This window comes from Dryobates pubescens, chromosome 13 (assembly GCF_014839835.1).
Source record: "Dryobates pubescens isolate bDryPub1 chromosome 13, bDryPub1.pri, whole genome shotgun sequence".
In the NCBI taxonomy this organism is placed as follows: Eukaryota; Metazoa; Chordata; class Aves; order Piciformes; family Picidae; genus Dryobates; species Dryobates pubescens.
In genome coordinates, this window is record NC_071624.1 from 20267153 (window position 1) to 20280530 (window position 13378).

General features: G+C 61.2%; 1 protein-coding gene across 1 annotated transcript in view; it reads left to right on the forward strand.

The window, feature by feature from the left end:
- CAMKK1 (calcium/calmodulin dependent protein kinase kinase 1) overlaps positions 1-13378 on the forward strand; it is an 85915-nt gene that overhangs the window by 60032 nt on the left and 12505 nt on the right. The window contains exons 7-12 of the mRNA XM_054166967.1: positions 605-641; positions 2364-2385; positions 4774-4862; positions 8510-8709; positions 10514-10567; positions 13218-13291. Of these exons, the coding sequence (XP_054022942.1) occupies positions 605-641; positions 2364-2385; positions 4774-4862; positions 8510-8709; positions 10514-10567; positions 13218-13291 (476 nt within the window). The remainder of the gene's footprint in view (positions 1-604; positions 642-2363; positions 2386-4773; positions 4863-8509; positions 8710-10513; positions 10568-13217; positions 13292-13378) is intronic.

The following is a 13378-nucleotide window of genomic DNA, read 5'->3' on the forward strand; positions in this document are numbered from 1 at the left end:
CTCAGACTCGTGGAATGCTTGGGGGTGGAAGGACCTCAGAGCTCATCTCCTCCAACCTGCCCACCATGGGCAGGGACACCTCTCAGAGAGACTCAGCTGCTCAGGGCCTCATCCAGCCTGGCCTCGAACAGCTCCAGGCAGGGACAGCCCCAGCCTGCCTGGGCAGCCTGTGCCAGAGGCTCCCCAGCCTCACCGTGCAGAACTCTATCCTGGGAGCCAGGCTGGCAGTGCTGGGAGGGCCTGCAGCAGCCTTTGGCCAGGGGCAGGGTGTGCAGAGCAGCCTGGCAGGGGGCCAGGAGCAAGGCCTTGGGGCCAGTGTCTGCATTGGCTGAGGGCAGGGCTCCCCAGCAGGGCTCCCATGCAGGGCTTCCATGCAGAGCTCCCAGCAGGGCTTATCTTGGGTTGGTTCTCCAGGTACAAGCAGCAGCCCAGGGTTTAATGTGTCCTTCACAGCTCCTCTCTGCAGGACCCTCTGAAGGACCCTGAGTGGTTCTCATTGCTCTGCAGCTCAGCACAGCCTACAGGCAGCAGGAAATTGTTGCTTGATTTTAAAGTTCTTCTTTTTCCTTCCTGCTTTCTCCTTTCTGTCTGTTGCCAACTCCAGGTGCTGGATGACCCTGCAGAGGACAACCTCTACATGGGTGAGTCAGGAGGGCTGGCAGGATCTGCTGGGCTCAGCCCTGGGGCTGCAGGTGGCATGGTTCTGGGGCTGGGGGTCACTGGTCCCAACTCCAGCAGACATCTCCTCTGAAGAGCTGAAGCCCTCCAAGGGCAGGGCAGCCTTGTGCCCTGGTGCAGCTCTGCACAGCTCCTTGCCATGGGGACACCAACACTGTGCCAGTGCTCTGCCTGCCCCTGGCTATGTCAGTGCCAGTCCTAGAGCCAGGAGAGAAGGGAAGGGTGTCCTCCTGCTGGGGGGTTGGTGTCTCCAGAGCCCTGCTGCAGGCTGTGGGCAGTGGTAGTGGCTCTGGAAGCAGCCGTGGCTCAGGGTATTCCTTCTGAGCCCTGCAGACACTGCCCACCCTGCTGAGCCCTGGCACCTCCTGGCAGCAGCACTCTCCCTGCTGTCCTCTGAGCCCTGGGGGCTCAGATGGGAGGTCACAGCTGAGGAATTCCCACCCCTTTTGTCTCCCTCTGCCCCAAACCTTGGAGGTGCCACCCACAGCCAACCCCCATCTGTGCCAAGCCTGCAGGGACAGGCCTGGAGGCACCGAGGTGGCCTCAGAGCTGTGCCAGAGGAGGGCAATGCCTGACCCTGTGGCATCTCTGCTTCCCTGGGGGGCTTCTGATGGCTGCTTCTCAGTAAATGATTGTGGGATGCTTCTGAAGCTGTCTGGGAAAGTGAAGCAAGGGGAGCTCTGTGCCTTTGCAAGGCCAATCCTCCCTGCTGGCTGCAGCCCCAGCAGCACTCTGGCTGCAGCAGATGCACTGTGGTGGGAGGGCAGCTGAGGTCACTGCTTTAAGCTCTGAACTCCTGGGATGGAGAGGAAGGGAGAGAGGAGATACCAAGGTCTTGGTGAGTGAAAATAAATGTCTGAGGGAAAAACAGGAGGAGAGAAGGAGATGAGAAGGAGAACAGAAGGAAGAGACAGAGAAGGAGAATGAGAATGAAGAGAAGAAAACAAAGAGAAGAGCAGCAAGCCAACCTCTCCCTGAGGAGCAAGACAGCAGTCCCAGAAATGGTAGCAGTGGCAGCAGGACAGGTGGGAAATCCTGTCCCTGGGCACCACTGAGCAGAGCCTGGCCCCAGCCTCTTGCCCCCCACAGCTCCTTGAGCTCTTGCTGAGCATTGCTCAGCTCCCCTCTGGGGCTGCTCTTCTGCAGGCTCTCAGCCCCAGGGCTCTCAGCCTTTGCTCCTCACAGAGCTGCTCCAGGCCCCTCAGCAGCTCTGCAGCCTGCCCTGGACTCTCTCCAGCAGTTCTCTCTCCTGAACTGGGGAGCCCAGAACTGGACCCAGCACTCCAGCTGTGGCCTCCCTAGGGCAGAGCAGATGGGGAGGAGAACCTCCCTTGTGTGCCCTTACAGCATCTCCTTCCCCAGCAGCAGTCTGGCAGAAACATCCCCCCCAGCAGCCTCCCTGAGGGTCCTGAGGCAGGAGGTCCCAGGGCAGCCAGGCACAGGCAGCAGAAACCAGGCTGATAAATGCCCAGCCACTGCCTGCCTGGAGCTGGCAGGAGGGGGAGATGTTTGTGCTGGGGAGATGAAGCTTTTCACTCTGCTTCCTCTGGTGCCTGGGCAGGGAGGGAAGAGCAATAAAGGCTTCAGCAGGTGTGGGAAGGGAAGTGGCTGTGTAGGTGCTGAAAAGCTACTGAACCCAGTGCTCTCCTGACACTCACTCATGCTCTGATTTCCTTTCCTTGCAGTGTTTGACCTCCTGAGGAAAGGGTAAGTAACCCTCCTGGGACATTTGTGTTGTGGAGCTCCCCAGCTGAGGTGAAGCTTTGATCTGCCCCCAGGGGCAAGCTGCAGCCTGCAGGCAGGCACAGAGGGACAGAATCCAGCTGCAGATGGCTTGGCACTGCTGGGGCCTGGGACCACCTGGGCACTGCAATGGGCTGGGAGGATGTGGCCACAGCACAGCAGAGAGTGGCTTGGGTTGGAAGGGACACAAAGCTCCTCCAGCTCCAGCCCCCTGCCATGGGCAGGGACACCTCCCACCAGCACAGGCTGCTCAAGGCCTCATCCAGCCTGGCCCTGAACACCTCCAGGCAGGAGGCAGCCACAGCCTCCCTGGGCAACCTGTGCCAGAGTCTCCCCAGCCTCACTGCCAAGGCTCCTCACTTCCTCCTCTCCAGTCTCAGTCTCCCCTTTCCCAGCCCAAAGCCATTGTGCCTTGTCCTCCCAGGGCACTCCCAGCCTTTGCCCAAAGTCCCTCCCCACCTGATGTGGCTTCAGGTGCTAGAAGGCCACAGGTGCTGGGTGTCCTGGTGTCAGTCTGTGACCTGGGGAACAGTTGAATCAACCTTTACTTGCTCCTTGCTGCCTTACTGGCCCTTAGCACCAGCCCCTGGTTGGGGCTGCTTGCTTGGCACACTTTACACAGCAGAAGTGATGAGGTGGTGGGAACCTCCTTGGTGCTTTTTGCCCTGCAGGGTCCCCAGGAGGTCAGGAGAGCTGAGCCCAGGGTGGGGGAGATTTCCACAGGGCTTGTTTTTCTCCCTGGCTCCATGAACCAGCCTCTTGCAGGCTGCCAGCTCCAGCAGGTTGCTGGGAGAGGTCCCCAGTCTCCCTGGTGACCAAGCTGCTGAGTGTCCTGTAAGAGCTCCTGCAGGCAGCTGTGGCCAGGGAGCCTGCAGCCTGGCTGCTGCCAGCAGAAGGCAATTGGAGCCCATGAGGGGCTCTGCCGGCCCTGCTGCTCAGGTTGCTTCAGCAGCAGGGGAATGTGTGTGGAGAGGCAGGGCAGGCAGGGGCAGGAGAGTGCCAGGGGAAGCTGAAGGTGATGCAGCAAGTGGGCAGCAAAGGAGAGCAGGGGATGATGCAGGAGGGGTTGGCTGCTGCTGCCTGCTGAGGGCAAGTGCAGAGCCTGGCTGTGGGGATGGCCTTGTGTGAAGCACTCAGATCCAGCTGCAGGCACTGGGAGTGTGTCCAAGGGCAAGGGCAAGCTGCTGAGCACCTGCAGGATTAACCCCCAGTGAGTCCTTAGCCTCTCATCTGCTGGGAGCAGAAGATGCTGAGCAGCTCCTGCAGCAGGCAGAGGGATTGCAGAGGCCTCTCTGAGTCCCTCAGCAGTGCTGGCAAAGGAGAGGAGGAGCTGGCCAGGGAACCTTGGCCATTTGGGGCTGAGCAGGCTGCACAGGGCACTGGGATGCTCCCAGGTAAGCCTGGAGCCAGTGGTTCCTGTCTAGATTCTGCCTTGGGTTAGGCCAGCTGCATGCTGGTCAGGACTGAGAGCCCCAGCAGGCACAGCATCCAATGCCCAGCAAGGGCCACTCTGGCCCCACTGCTGCCTGGTGCCTCCTGCTGCTGCTCACAGCGTGAGCCAGGCCCAGTTCTGTTCCTGCACTGCCCTCCCAGCAGCAGCCCCACACTGCAGCAGCCAGCCCTGCTCTGAGCCTCAGGGACTGCTGTGTCCAGCAGGTCTAGGGAGGTTCTGCTCCCTCTCTACTCTGCTGACACCACACCAGGAATGCCAGGTCCAGTTCTAGAGAGACAGAGACCTGCTGGAGAGAGTCCAACAGAGAGCTATGAGGATGATGAAGGGGCTGCAACATCTCTGCAATGAAAGACTGAGAGCCCTGGGGCTGCTTAGTCTGGAGAGGAGAAGGCTGAGAGGACACCTGATCAATGTCTATCAGTATCTGAGGGGTGGGGGTCAGGAGGAAGGGGCCAGGCTGTGTTTGGTGGTGCCCAGGGACAGGCCAAGGAACAACAGGGACAGGCTGGAACCCAGGAGGCTCCACCTCAACATGAGGAGAAACTTCTTTGGAGTGAGACTGCTGGAGACTTGGAGCAGGCTGCCCAGAGAGGCTGAGGAGTCTCCTCTGGAGACTTTCCAAACCCACCTGGATGTGTTCCTGTGTGCCCTGCCCTGGGTGCCCCTGCTCTGGCAGGGCTTCGACTGGGTGATCTCTGGGGGTCCCTTCCATCCCCTACCACTCTGGTTCTGAGCTCGGTGACCAGGAGCAAGGGCTGCACCCCCAGCCTGTGGCACAGCAGCCAGAGCCTCTTGAGAGCTTGGCTTCCAGAGGCAGGGCTGTGGTGATGGAGGAGCTGCTCCAGCAGGGAGCATGGCTGCTCTCTGCAGTGTCCTCAGCCCTGTCCCTCTCCCCCCAGGCCTGTGATGGAGGTGCCCAGCGAGCAGCCCTTCAGCGAGGAGCAGGCTCGGCTCTACTTCCGAGACATGGTGCTGGGCATCGAGTACTGTGAGTACTGCTGCAGGGCACAGCTCTGCAGGGCACAGCTCTGCAGGCACAGCTCTGCAGGCCAAAGTTCTGCAGGGCTCAGCTCTGCAGGCACAGCTCTGCAGGGCTCAGCTCTGCTGGGCACAGCTCTGCTGGGCACAGCTCTGCTGGCACAGCTCTGCAGGGCACAGCTCTGCAGGCACAGCTCTGCAGGCCAAAGTTCTGCAGGGCACAGCTCTGCAGGGCACAGCTCTGCAGGGCACAGCACTGCTGGGCTCAGCTCTGCAGGGCGCAGCTCTGCAGGGCTCAGCTCTGCAGGGCACAGCTCTGCAGGGCACAACTATGCAGGGCTCACTCTGCAGGCCAAAGCTCTGCTGGCACAGCTCTGCAGGGCACAGCTCTGCTGGGCACAACTATGCAGGGCTCACTCTGCAGGGCACAGCTCTGCAGGGCACAGCTCTGCAGGGCTCAGCTCTGCTGGCACAGCTCTGCAGGGCACAGCTCTGCAGGGCACAACTCTGCAGGGCTCACTCTGCAGGCCAAAGCTCTGCTGGGCACAGCTCTGCTGGCACAGCTCTGCAGGGCACAGCTCTGCAGGGCTCACTCTGCAGGCAAAAGTTATGCTGGCACAGCTCCGCAGGCCACAGCTCTGCAGGCCACAGCTCTGCCTCCTGCCTCTGCCCTGGGCTGGGGTTTGCTGCTGGAGCTGGCCTTGCCCACCTCACTTGCACCCAGGCAATGTCACACAGGCCAGGAGAAGTTGTTCCATAGAGGCCACCAGGAAAGTTGTGGCTTCCTCTCCTCTTCCTTTCATCTCTTTGGAGAGCATCTTTGAAGGCAACATTAGAGGATGAGGAGGGCAGTAACAGGGCCACAGTCAGCTGGCTTCAGCTGCAGCACATTCCTGCCACCAGCTCAGCAGGGCAAGTGCTGGCCATGGGCAGAGCTGGTGAGAGGCATGGGGAAGGTCTCTGTCCCTGTGTGCTCCCTCCACAGCATCGGCCTGAGCCAGTCCTCATCACTCAGGGGTGTCAGAGGAGCAGCAGTGCTGTGCCCTGGCAGGCAGGTGGTGACAAGTGTGTTCCCAGCTTCTATCTGCAGACCCCACAGCAGGCTGTCTCTGCAGCCTATCTGGCATCCCCTGGTCTTGGCAAGGGTCTTGGTCTGAGCCTGAGTCCTGAAGAGTGCAAGAAGACCACAACAGGTCTGCAAGGTCCTGCACCAGGGCTGGGGCAAGCCCTGTTATCACATAGGCTGGGGGTGAAGGGCTGGAGAGCAGCCCTGAGGAGAAGGGCTTGGGGGTGCTGGGGGTGCAAAGCTGGACAGGAGCTGGCACTGAGAGCTGCCAGCCCACCCCCAGTCTGGCCTGGGCTGATCCCCAGCAGTGTGGGCAGCAGGGGCAGGGAGGGGATTCTACCTCTCTGCTGTGCCTGCTGAGACCTCCCTGCAGTGCTGGGGCAGCTCTGGATCCCTCAGCACAGACAGGGACCTGGGGGAGAGGGGTCAGAGGAGGCCACAGCAGTGCTGGCAGGGCTGGAAGCCCTCTGCTGTGAGGCCAGCACAAGACAACTGCTCTGCAGGTCCTGCTGCTGGGCCAAGTGGGCACAGTGCCTGCTGCTGAACTGCAGCTATCTCTGTGCCTGTTCAGTCCTGCTGCCCTCCCTGCAGACAGCCTGCACAGAGCTCAGTGACCTCAGCATGGTGGCTTGCTCTGCACTGAAGCACTGACTGGTTGGATGGCTGAGGAGGCAGAGTCAGTGCAGCCTTGGAGAGGCCATTCCAGCCTCACAGATCTGGTGGTTTTCCAGAGGAGCCAGCAAACACCTGGCTGACCTGATCCTGTCACCAGGCTGTGCTGCATTGCCAAACACTTTGAGGAGAGAGGTTGTGGAGTCTCCTTCTGTGCAGAGCTTCCAACCCCACTGTGAGCCTGGCCAGCTGCTGTGGGTGCCCTGCTTGAGCACTTGGACTGGGTGATCCTGGAGGCTGCCAGCCTGGAGGTCCCTTCCAGCCCCAGCAGCCTGTGGTGTGTGTGAGGCAGTGACAGTAGGTCCTGAAGGAGCTGCTTGGTCTCTCGATGGATTAATGAGAGAGAAGAGCAGGACTGCAGTGAAACAGCTGAAGAGGGTTTGGGAGCCGTGCCCCTGCATGACCAGGAAAGGAGACACTGTGCTGAGCCTCAGGCCAGCTGGCAGTGTGAGTGGAGGCTGGCAGGAAGGTGCCACAAGGGCAGGTGGAGGCTTGCTGAAGTGGCAGAGAAACTCCTGCTGCTGCCTGCAGGGTGAGAGGAGGGCAGGAACAGCACTGAAAATCCATCTGCCTGACGGGCTCTAAGGAGCTCTGAGGAGCTGCTCTCACTCAGGCTTCCTGCTGGAGACTTCTAGGGGAGGTGGCAGCCCGTGGCTGAGGGACACCCAACAGAGGTCACAGGAGCTGGAGAGCTGCTGGGGGTGAAATAGAGAAGAAAATAGAAAATGTTGCTGTGCTCCAGGGGCAGGTGGGGAGCAGCTGCAGCTTGGCTCAGCCTGCCTTACAAATACCTCTCCAGACCTTCTCAGCTGAGAAGGGTGATGAGGAGGGAAGATCTTCTGCACAGAGATAAGACCAAAGCTCTCAAGGTTTGAAAATTACCATCTGCTGCAAGCAGTGAGGCAGAAGGGAGGTTCCCCTTCTCCTCTGCTCTGCCCTGGGGAGGCCACAGCTGGAGTCCAAGGTCAAGTTCTGTGCTCCCCAGTTCAAGAGAGACAGAGAACTGCTGGAGAGAGTCCAGGGGAGGCTGCAGAGCTGCTGAGGGGCCTGGAGCAGCTCTGGCAGCAGCAAAGGCTGAGAGCCCTGGGGCTGAGAGCCTGCAGAAGAGCAGCCCCAGAGGGGAGCTGAGCAATGCTCAGCAAGAGCTAAAGGAGCTGTGGGGGGCAAGAGGCTGGGGCTAGGCTCTGCTCAGTGGTGCCCAGGGACAGCACAAGGGGCAGCAAGGGGCACAGAGTGGAAGCCAGGAGGTTGGATGTGAAGAGGAGGAGGAAGTTGTTTGTTGTGAGGGTGCTGGAGGGCTGGAGCAGGCTGCCTAGAGAGGCTGAGGAGTCTCCTCTGGAGGCTTTCCAAACCTGCCTGGATGTGTTCTGGGTGCCCTGCCCTGGGTGCCCTGCTCTGGCAGGGGTTGGACTGGATGATCTCCAGAGGTCCCTTCCAACAGCTGGGCTCACAGGACCAGCGCAGAGCTGCAGTCCGCCACAGCCTCAGGCAGCGAAGGACCAGAGGCAGCAGCAGCCTGACTCTGCAGGGCAGCGTGGCAGAGGTGTGAGCACGGCTCTGGGTGCAGCAGTGGCTGCAGCTGTGTGCAGGGCTGGCACTGGGGGGGCTGCAGAGCCAGCCCAGGCTGGCTGTGGGCTCCAGCCAGAAGCACAGCGGGAGAGCGCTCCCCAGTGCCTGTGCGCAGGTGGTTGGGTGGTTCGGGGCTGTCCTTGGCAGCATTCCTGGGCACAGAGGTGTAGCTCTGCCCGGGGGGGTACTGGGGAGGCACGGCTCAAGGAGCTGGAGCTCTGCCACCCCCGGTGCCAGCCGGCGGCGGCGCCCAGCCAGCTCCGAGCTGCCGCCCCCCGGGCGGGCTCCCTGCCCCTGGCCGCGCCGGCTGCGTGGCAGCCAGGCAGCCTGCTGTGTGTGCTCTTCCCTAGTGCACTGCCAGAAGATCATCCACAGGGACATCAAGCCTTCCAACCTGCTGCTGGGGGACGACGGCCACGTCAAGATCGCCGACTTCGGCGTCAGCAACCAGTTTGAGGGCAGCGACGCGCGGCTGCGCGGCACGGCGGGCACGCCGGCCTTCACGGCGCCGGAGGCCCTCTCGCACGCCGGCCAGAGCTTCAGCGGCAAGGTGGGGCCCTGGCACGGCCCCGGGCAGGGCACGCAGGGCGGCGCCCTGCACCCTCGGGTGCTGCCCGCCCGGCGCCCCTGGGGCACAGGAAGCGAGACTGAAGCTCTGCAGGCTGCGCTCGGCCTGCCTGCCGCCTGCTGCTGGGCATCTGCCCGGGCAGGAGCCAGCTCCGAGCCTGCTCCCTGCCCAGAAGCGGAGGGAGAGCTCTTGACTCCCTTCCAGAGCAGTCAAGAGCCACAGGGGGTGCTGGGCACCAAGGTCATGTCAGGATGCCCTGGAAACGAGGGGCAGTGGGCAGGGGCAGTGCTGCTGTGATGGCAGCACAGAGCCCTCTGGGTTGGAGGACACCTAAGCTCATCCAGTCCAGCCATGACCCCAGCACTGCCAGGGCACCACTGAACCATGGCCTCAGCTCCACAGCCCCACAGCTCTGGAACCCCTCCAGGGATGGGGACTCCACTACTGCCCTGGGCAGCCTGGGCCAGGCCTGGACAACCCTCAAGGGGAAGAAAATGTTCCCTCATCTCCAACCTAAGCCTCCCCTGGTGACATTTCCTCTCATCCTGCCCCTTCTTCCTTGGGAGCAGAGCCCAACCCCCACCTGGCTCCAGCCTCCTCTCAGGGAGCTGCAGAGAGCAAGGAGGTCTCCCTCAGCCTCCTCTCCTCCAGGCTCAACACCCCCAGCTCCCTCAGCTGCTCCTCCCCAGCCCTGCTCTCCAGACCCTTCCCAGCTCTGTTGCCCTTCTCTGCACCTGCTCCAGCCCTCAGTGTCCTTGGGGTGAGGAGCCCAGAACTGAACCCAGCACTCAAGCTGTGGCCTGCCCAGGGGCACAATCCCTGCCCTGCTGCTGCTGCCCACACCACTGCTGCTCCAGGCCAGGCTGCTGGTGGCCTTCTTGCCCACCTGGGCACCCCCTGGCTCATCTCGGTCCCCCAGGCCCTTTTCCCCTGGGCATCCTTCCAGCCCCTCTGCCCCAAGCCAGGAGTGTTGCTGGGGTGGATGTGATGCAGCTGTGGGGACAGAGTTTGGGTTTGGGTTTTATTCTGGAAGATGACTTCTGAGGCTCAGCTCCTCTCGGGGGTCCAGCCCTGAGTGCTGTCAGCTGTAAGGAGCTGGTTGCTGACCACTGTGCTCCACAGCAAGGACAAGGTGGGGCAGGCCCTGGAGCAGCACAGTCTTCATTCCCTGGCATGCTGCAGTGCCTTCAGGAGCCAAGCATCAGGAGGGCTGCACTGTGAGGGAGAAAGTGTGGAATGAGCACAAGTGATGTGCCAGGGGAGGTGGGAAGATGAAGCTCCTGCAGACCAGCCAGGGGCTGGAATATATCCAGAGAAGGGCAACAAAGCTGGGGAAGGGGCTGGGGAGGAGCAGCTGAGGGAGCTGGGGGTGTTCAGCCTGGAGCTGAGGGAGACCTCCTTGCTCTCTGCAGCTCCCTGAGAGGAGGCTGCAGCCAGGTGGGGGTTGGGCTCTGCTCCCTAGGATCAGGTGATAGAAGGAGAGGAAATGGCCTGGAGCTGTGCCAGGGGAGGCTGAGGTTGGGGATGAGGAACAATTTCTTTGCTGCAAGAGTGGTCAGGGACTGGCAGAGGCTGCCCAGGGAGGTGGTGGAGTCCCCATGCCTGGAGGGGTTCCAGACCCTGTGGCCATGGCACCTGGGGCCAGGGTTTGGTGGCCATGGTGGTGCTGGGCTGATGTTGGACTGGATGCTCTGGGAGACCTTTTCCAGCCCAAACCATTCTGTGATCCTGTGGTTGTCTCCCCCCTGTGCAGCATCCCCTTCACTCCTGCCATGCTCTCTTTCAGGCGCTGGACGTGTGGGCCATGGGCATCACCCTGTACTGCTTTGTTTATGGCAAGGTAAGGAGGGCTCCACTCTGGCCCTGCCCTGTGGCTCTCCCATGGCTCTCCCATGGCTCTCCCATGGCTTTTGCCTCATTCCTGTCCAAAGCAAGGCAAATCTTGGCAGCATCTCCTGCCTGCTGCAAGCTGCTGTGTGCCCAAACAGAAGGGCCTGGCACTGGCAGCTGTGGTTTCCTGTGGCTTCCAGAGCTGCTCCCTGCCCTCAGAGCAGCTGTTTGTGCTGCACAGCCAGAGCAGCACTGCCAGCAGCAGCAGCAGCCTGGAAACCCAACCCCCCCAGCTGCCCTGGCCCCAGGGAGCAGAGCTGCCAGAAACTGGAGACTCTTCCTGAGACTCTGGCACAGGTTGCCCAGGGAGGCTGTGGCTGCCTCCTGCCTGGAGGTGTTCAGGGCCAGGCTGGATGAGGCCCTGAGCAGCCTGGGCTGGTGGGAGGTGTCCCTGCCCATGGCAGGGGGTTGGGACTGGCTGAGCTTTAAGGTCCCTTCCAACCCAAGCCAACCTACTCAGTGAGTCTGGGACCCAGCTGACCAGCCCCTGGCCCCACAGGGCTTGCTCAGCACCCCCTGGCTGGTGGTTCACACCAAGGGCTGCCTCTCACACTTGCCAAAGCAGTGTGGCAAAGCTCACAGCTCAGGGCAGCTCCTGGAGAAGTTCTTGGGTGGCTCTGGGGTTGGGGTCCATGCCTACAGCCCCAGCATTGGCAGCCACACATCCACAGCCTGTGCACACATCCACATCAGTCCTGTGGGGAGGAGCTGCCTTTGCTCCCAGGAGGGTTCCCTGGGCATGGGCACAGGTCCCTCCTGTCCACTTGTTGAGAAGCAAGGCAGGGCATGGAGAGAGGCACAGGGCTGAGCCAGGCTGCAGCACTGCAGCTTGCAGAGTTGTCTGCCAGAGCTGAGCTGGGCCAGATGGAGGCCACTCTGGCAGAGGCAGCTCTGCCACAGAGCTGTGTGGGTTGGAAAGACCTCCAAGGGCATCAATCCAGCTGCTGACCCAACACCAGTCACCATCAAACTACAGTTGGTTGCCCAAGGCAACCTGGCCTTGAGCACCTGCAGGGGGAAGGCAGCCAGCACCTCCCTGGGCAGCCTGTGCCAATCCCTGGCCACCCTTTCACCTTACTGCCTTCTGCAAACTCCATCTCTTGCCAGGGCTGCTGCCCCACCTTGGCCACAAGCTCCTTGCTCCAGGCCATGCTCAGCAGGGCACAGCACAGCAGGCAGCTGCAGTCTGTGTGACCTGAGCCTGCTCTCCAGGCATGGAGCTCTCAGGCAGGAGGCATCCAGCCCAGGGGCAAGCAGAGACTGGGGGAGATGGCAGAGGCAAAACCAACTCCATTGCTGGAGGCAGGGTGGAAGGCAGTCCCTGGCCTGTGTCTGTAGGGATGGCTTCTCTGGGCCAAACCCCCAGGTGAAGGCTGGAACCCTGAGTTTTATATTCTGCTGCAACCTCCTGGTGCTCTCTCCCCTCTGTGGCAAGCACTGGAGGAAAAGAGGGGGAAGGACATCCCCAGCAGAAGGATGTTTGCCTGCTCCACTGATCCTGCAGTCAGTGCTGTACCTTGCTACCTGCTCTGGCTTTGGTGATTTCATCTGGCCAGGCAGGCTGAGACAGGCTCCACCAGCAGCCCCCAGCCCATGCCTGCTCTGCAGTGTTGGAGCCAAGCTGCTGCTGCTGCATCCCCACTGCATTCAGCACAGCTCAGCTGCCCACCCCCAGTGCTGCCTGCCCAGCTGGGGAGAGCCAGGCTGCAGCTGGACATGAACCCAGTGTGAAAACAGCAAACACTCTGTGTGTGCAGCAGTCTGGATGGAGCAGTGCTGAGTCCAGCTCTGGGGCCCCCCAGCACAAGAAGGACCTGGACCTGCTAGAGAGGGTCCAGAGGAGGCCACCAAGATGATGAGAGGCTGCAGAACCTCTGCCATGGGGACAGGATAAGGGAGTTGGGGCTGTTCAGCCTGGAGAAGAGAAGGCTCCAGGGAGACCTCAGAGCAGCCTTCAGTACCTGAAGGGCTCCAGGAGAGCTGGGGAGGGACTTTGGACAAGGGCTGGGAGTGCCAGGATGAGGAACAATGGCTTTGAGCTGGGAGAGAGGAGATTGAGGCTGGAGATGAGGAAGAAATTGTTGAGAGTGAGGCTGGGGAGACTCTGGCACAGGCTGCCCAGGGAGGTGGTGGAGATGTTCCCATCCCTGCAGACATTCAAGATCAGACTTGCTGTGGCCCTGGGCAGCCTGCTCCAGCTGGAGGTGTCCCTGCTGCCTGCAGGGGTTGGACAGGATGGCCTTGGGGGGTCCCTTCCAGCCCAGTGCAGTCTGTGTACACCTGGCCCCAAGTGCTGCAGGTCAGCACAAGCTGGTGTCAGGGGCTGCACTGGGCAGGTGGAGGTGGAGGTGGAGCAGAAGAAAGGACAACGAGTAGCTGATGGTCACTGAGGGGAGGGAGGTATCCTGAGCCAGAGCCCTCCACTCTCCTCCTGCATTTATCTTGAACTGAGCAACAAATCAGTTGGTTGTGTTTGGAGCTGGTCTTTGTTGGCAGCTCTGTGTGCAGAGAGTGCAAGCAGTCAGTGTCTGCTCTGGGAGAGCTGGAGCCCCAGTGCTGCCAGCACCTCTGACAGCTGGAAACTTCTGTTTGCTTTGCAGTGCCCTTTTATAGATGAATATATTCTGGGGCTGCATAACAGGATCAAGAACAAGCCTGTGGAATTCCCAGAAGAGTAAGTAAACTTTGCTCACCTACTGGAAACTAAAGCTCAGCTGTCAGTGTCGTTGCTGAGAGCTGGGAGGGTCAGCAGGGAGGGACA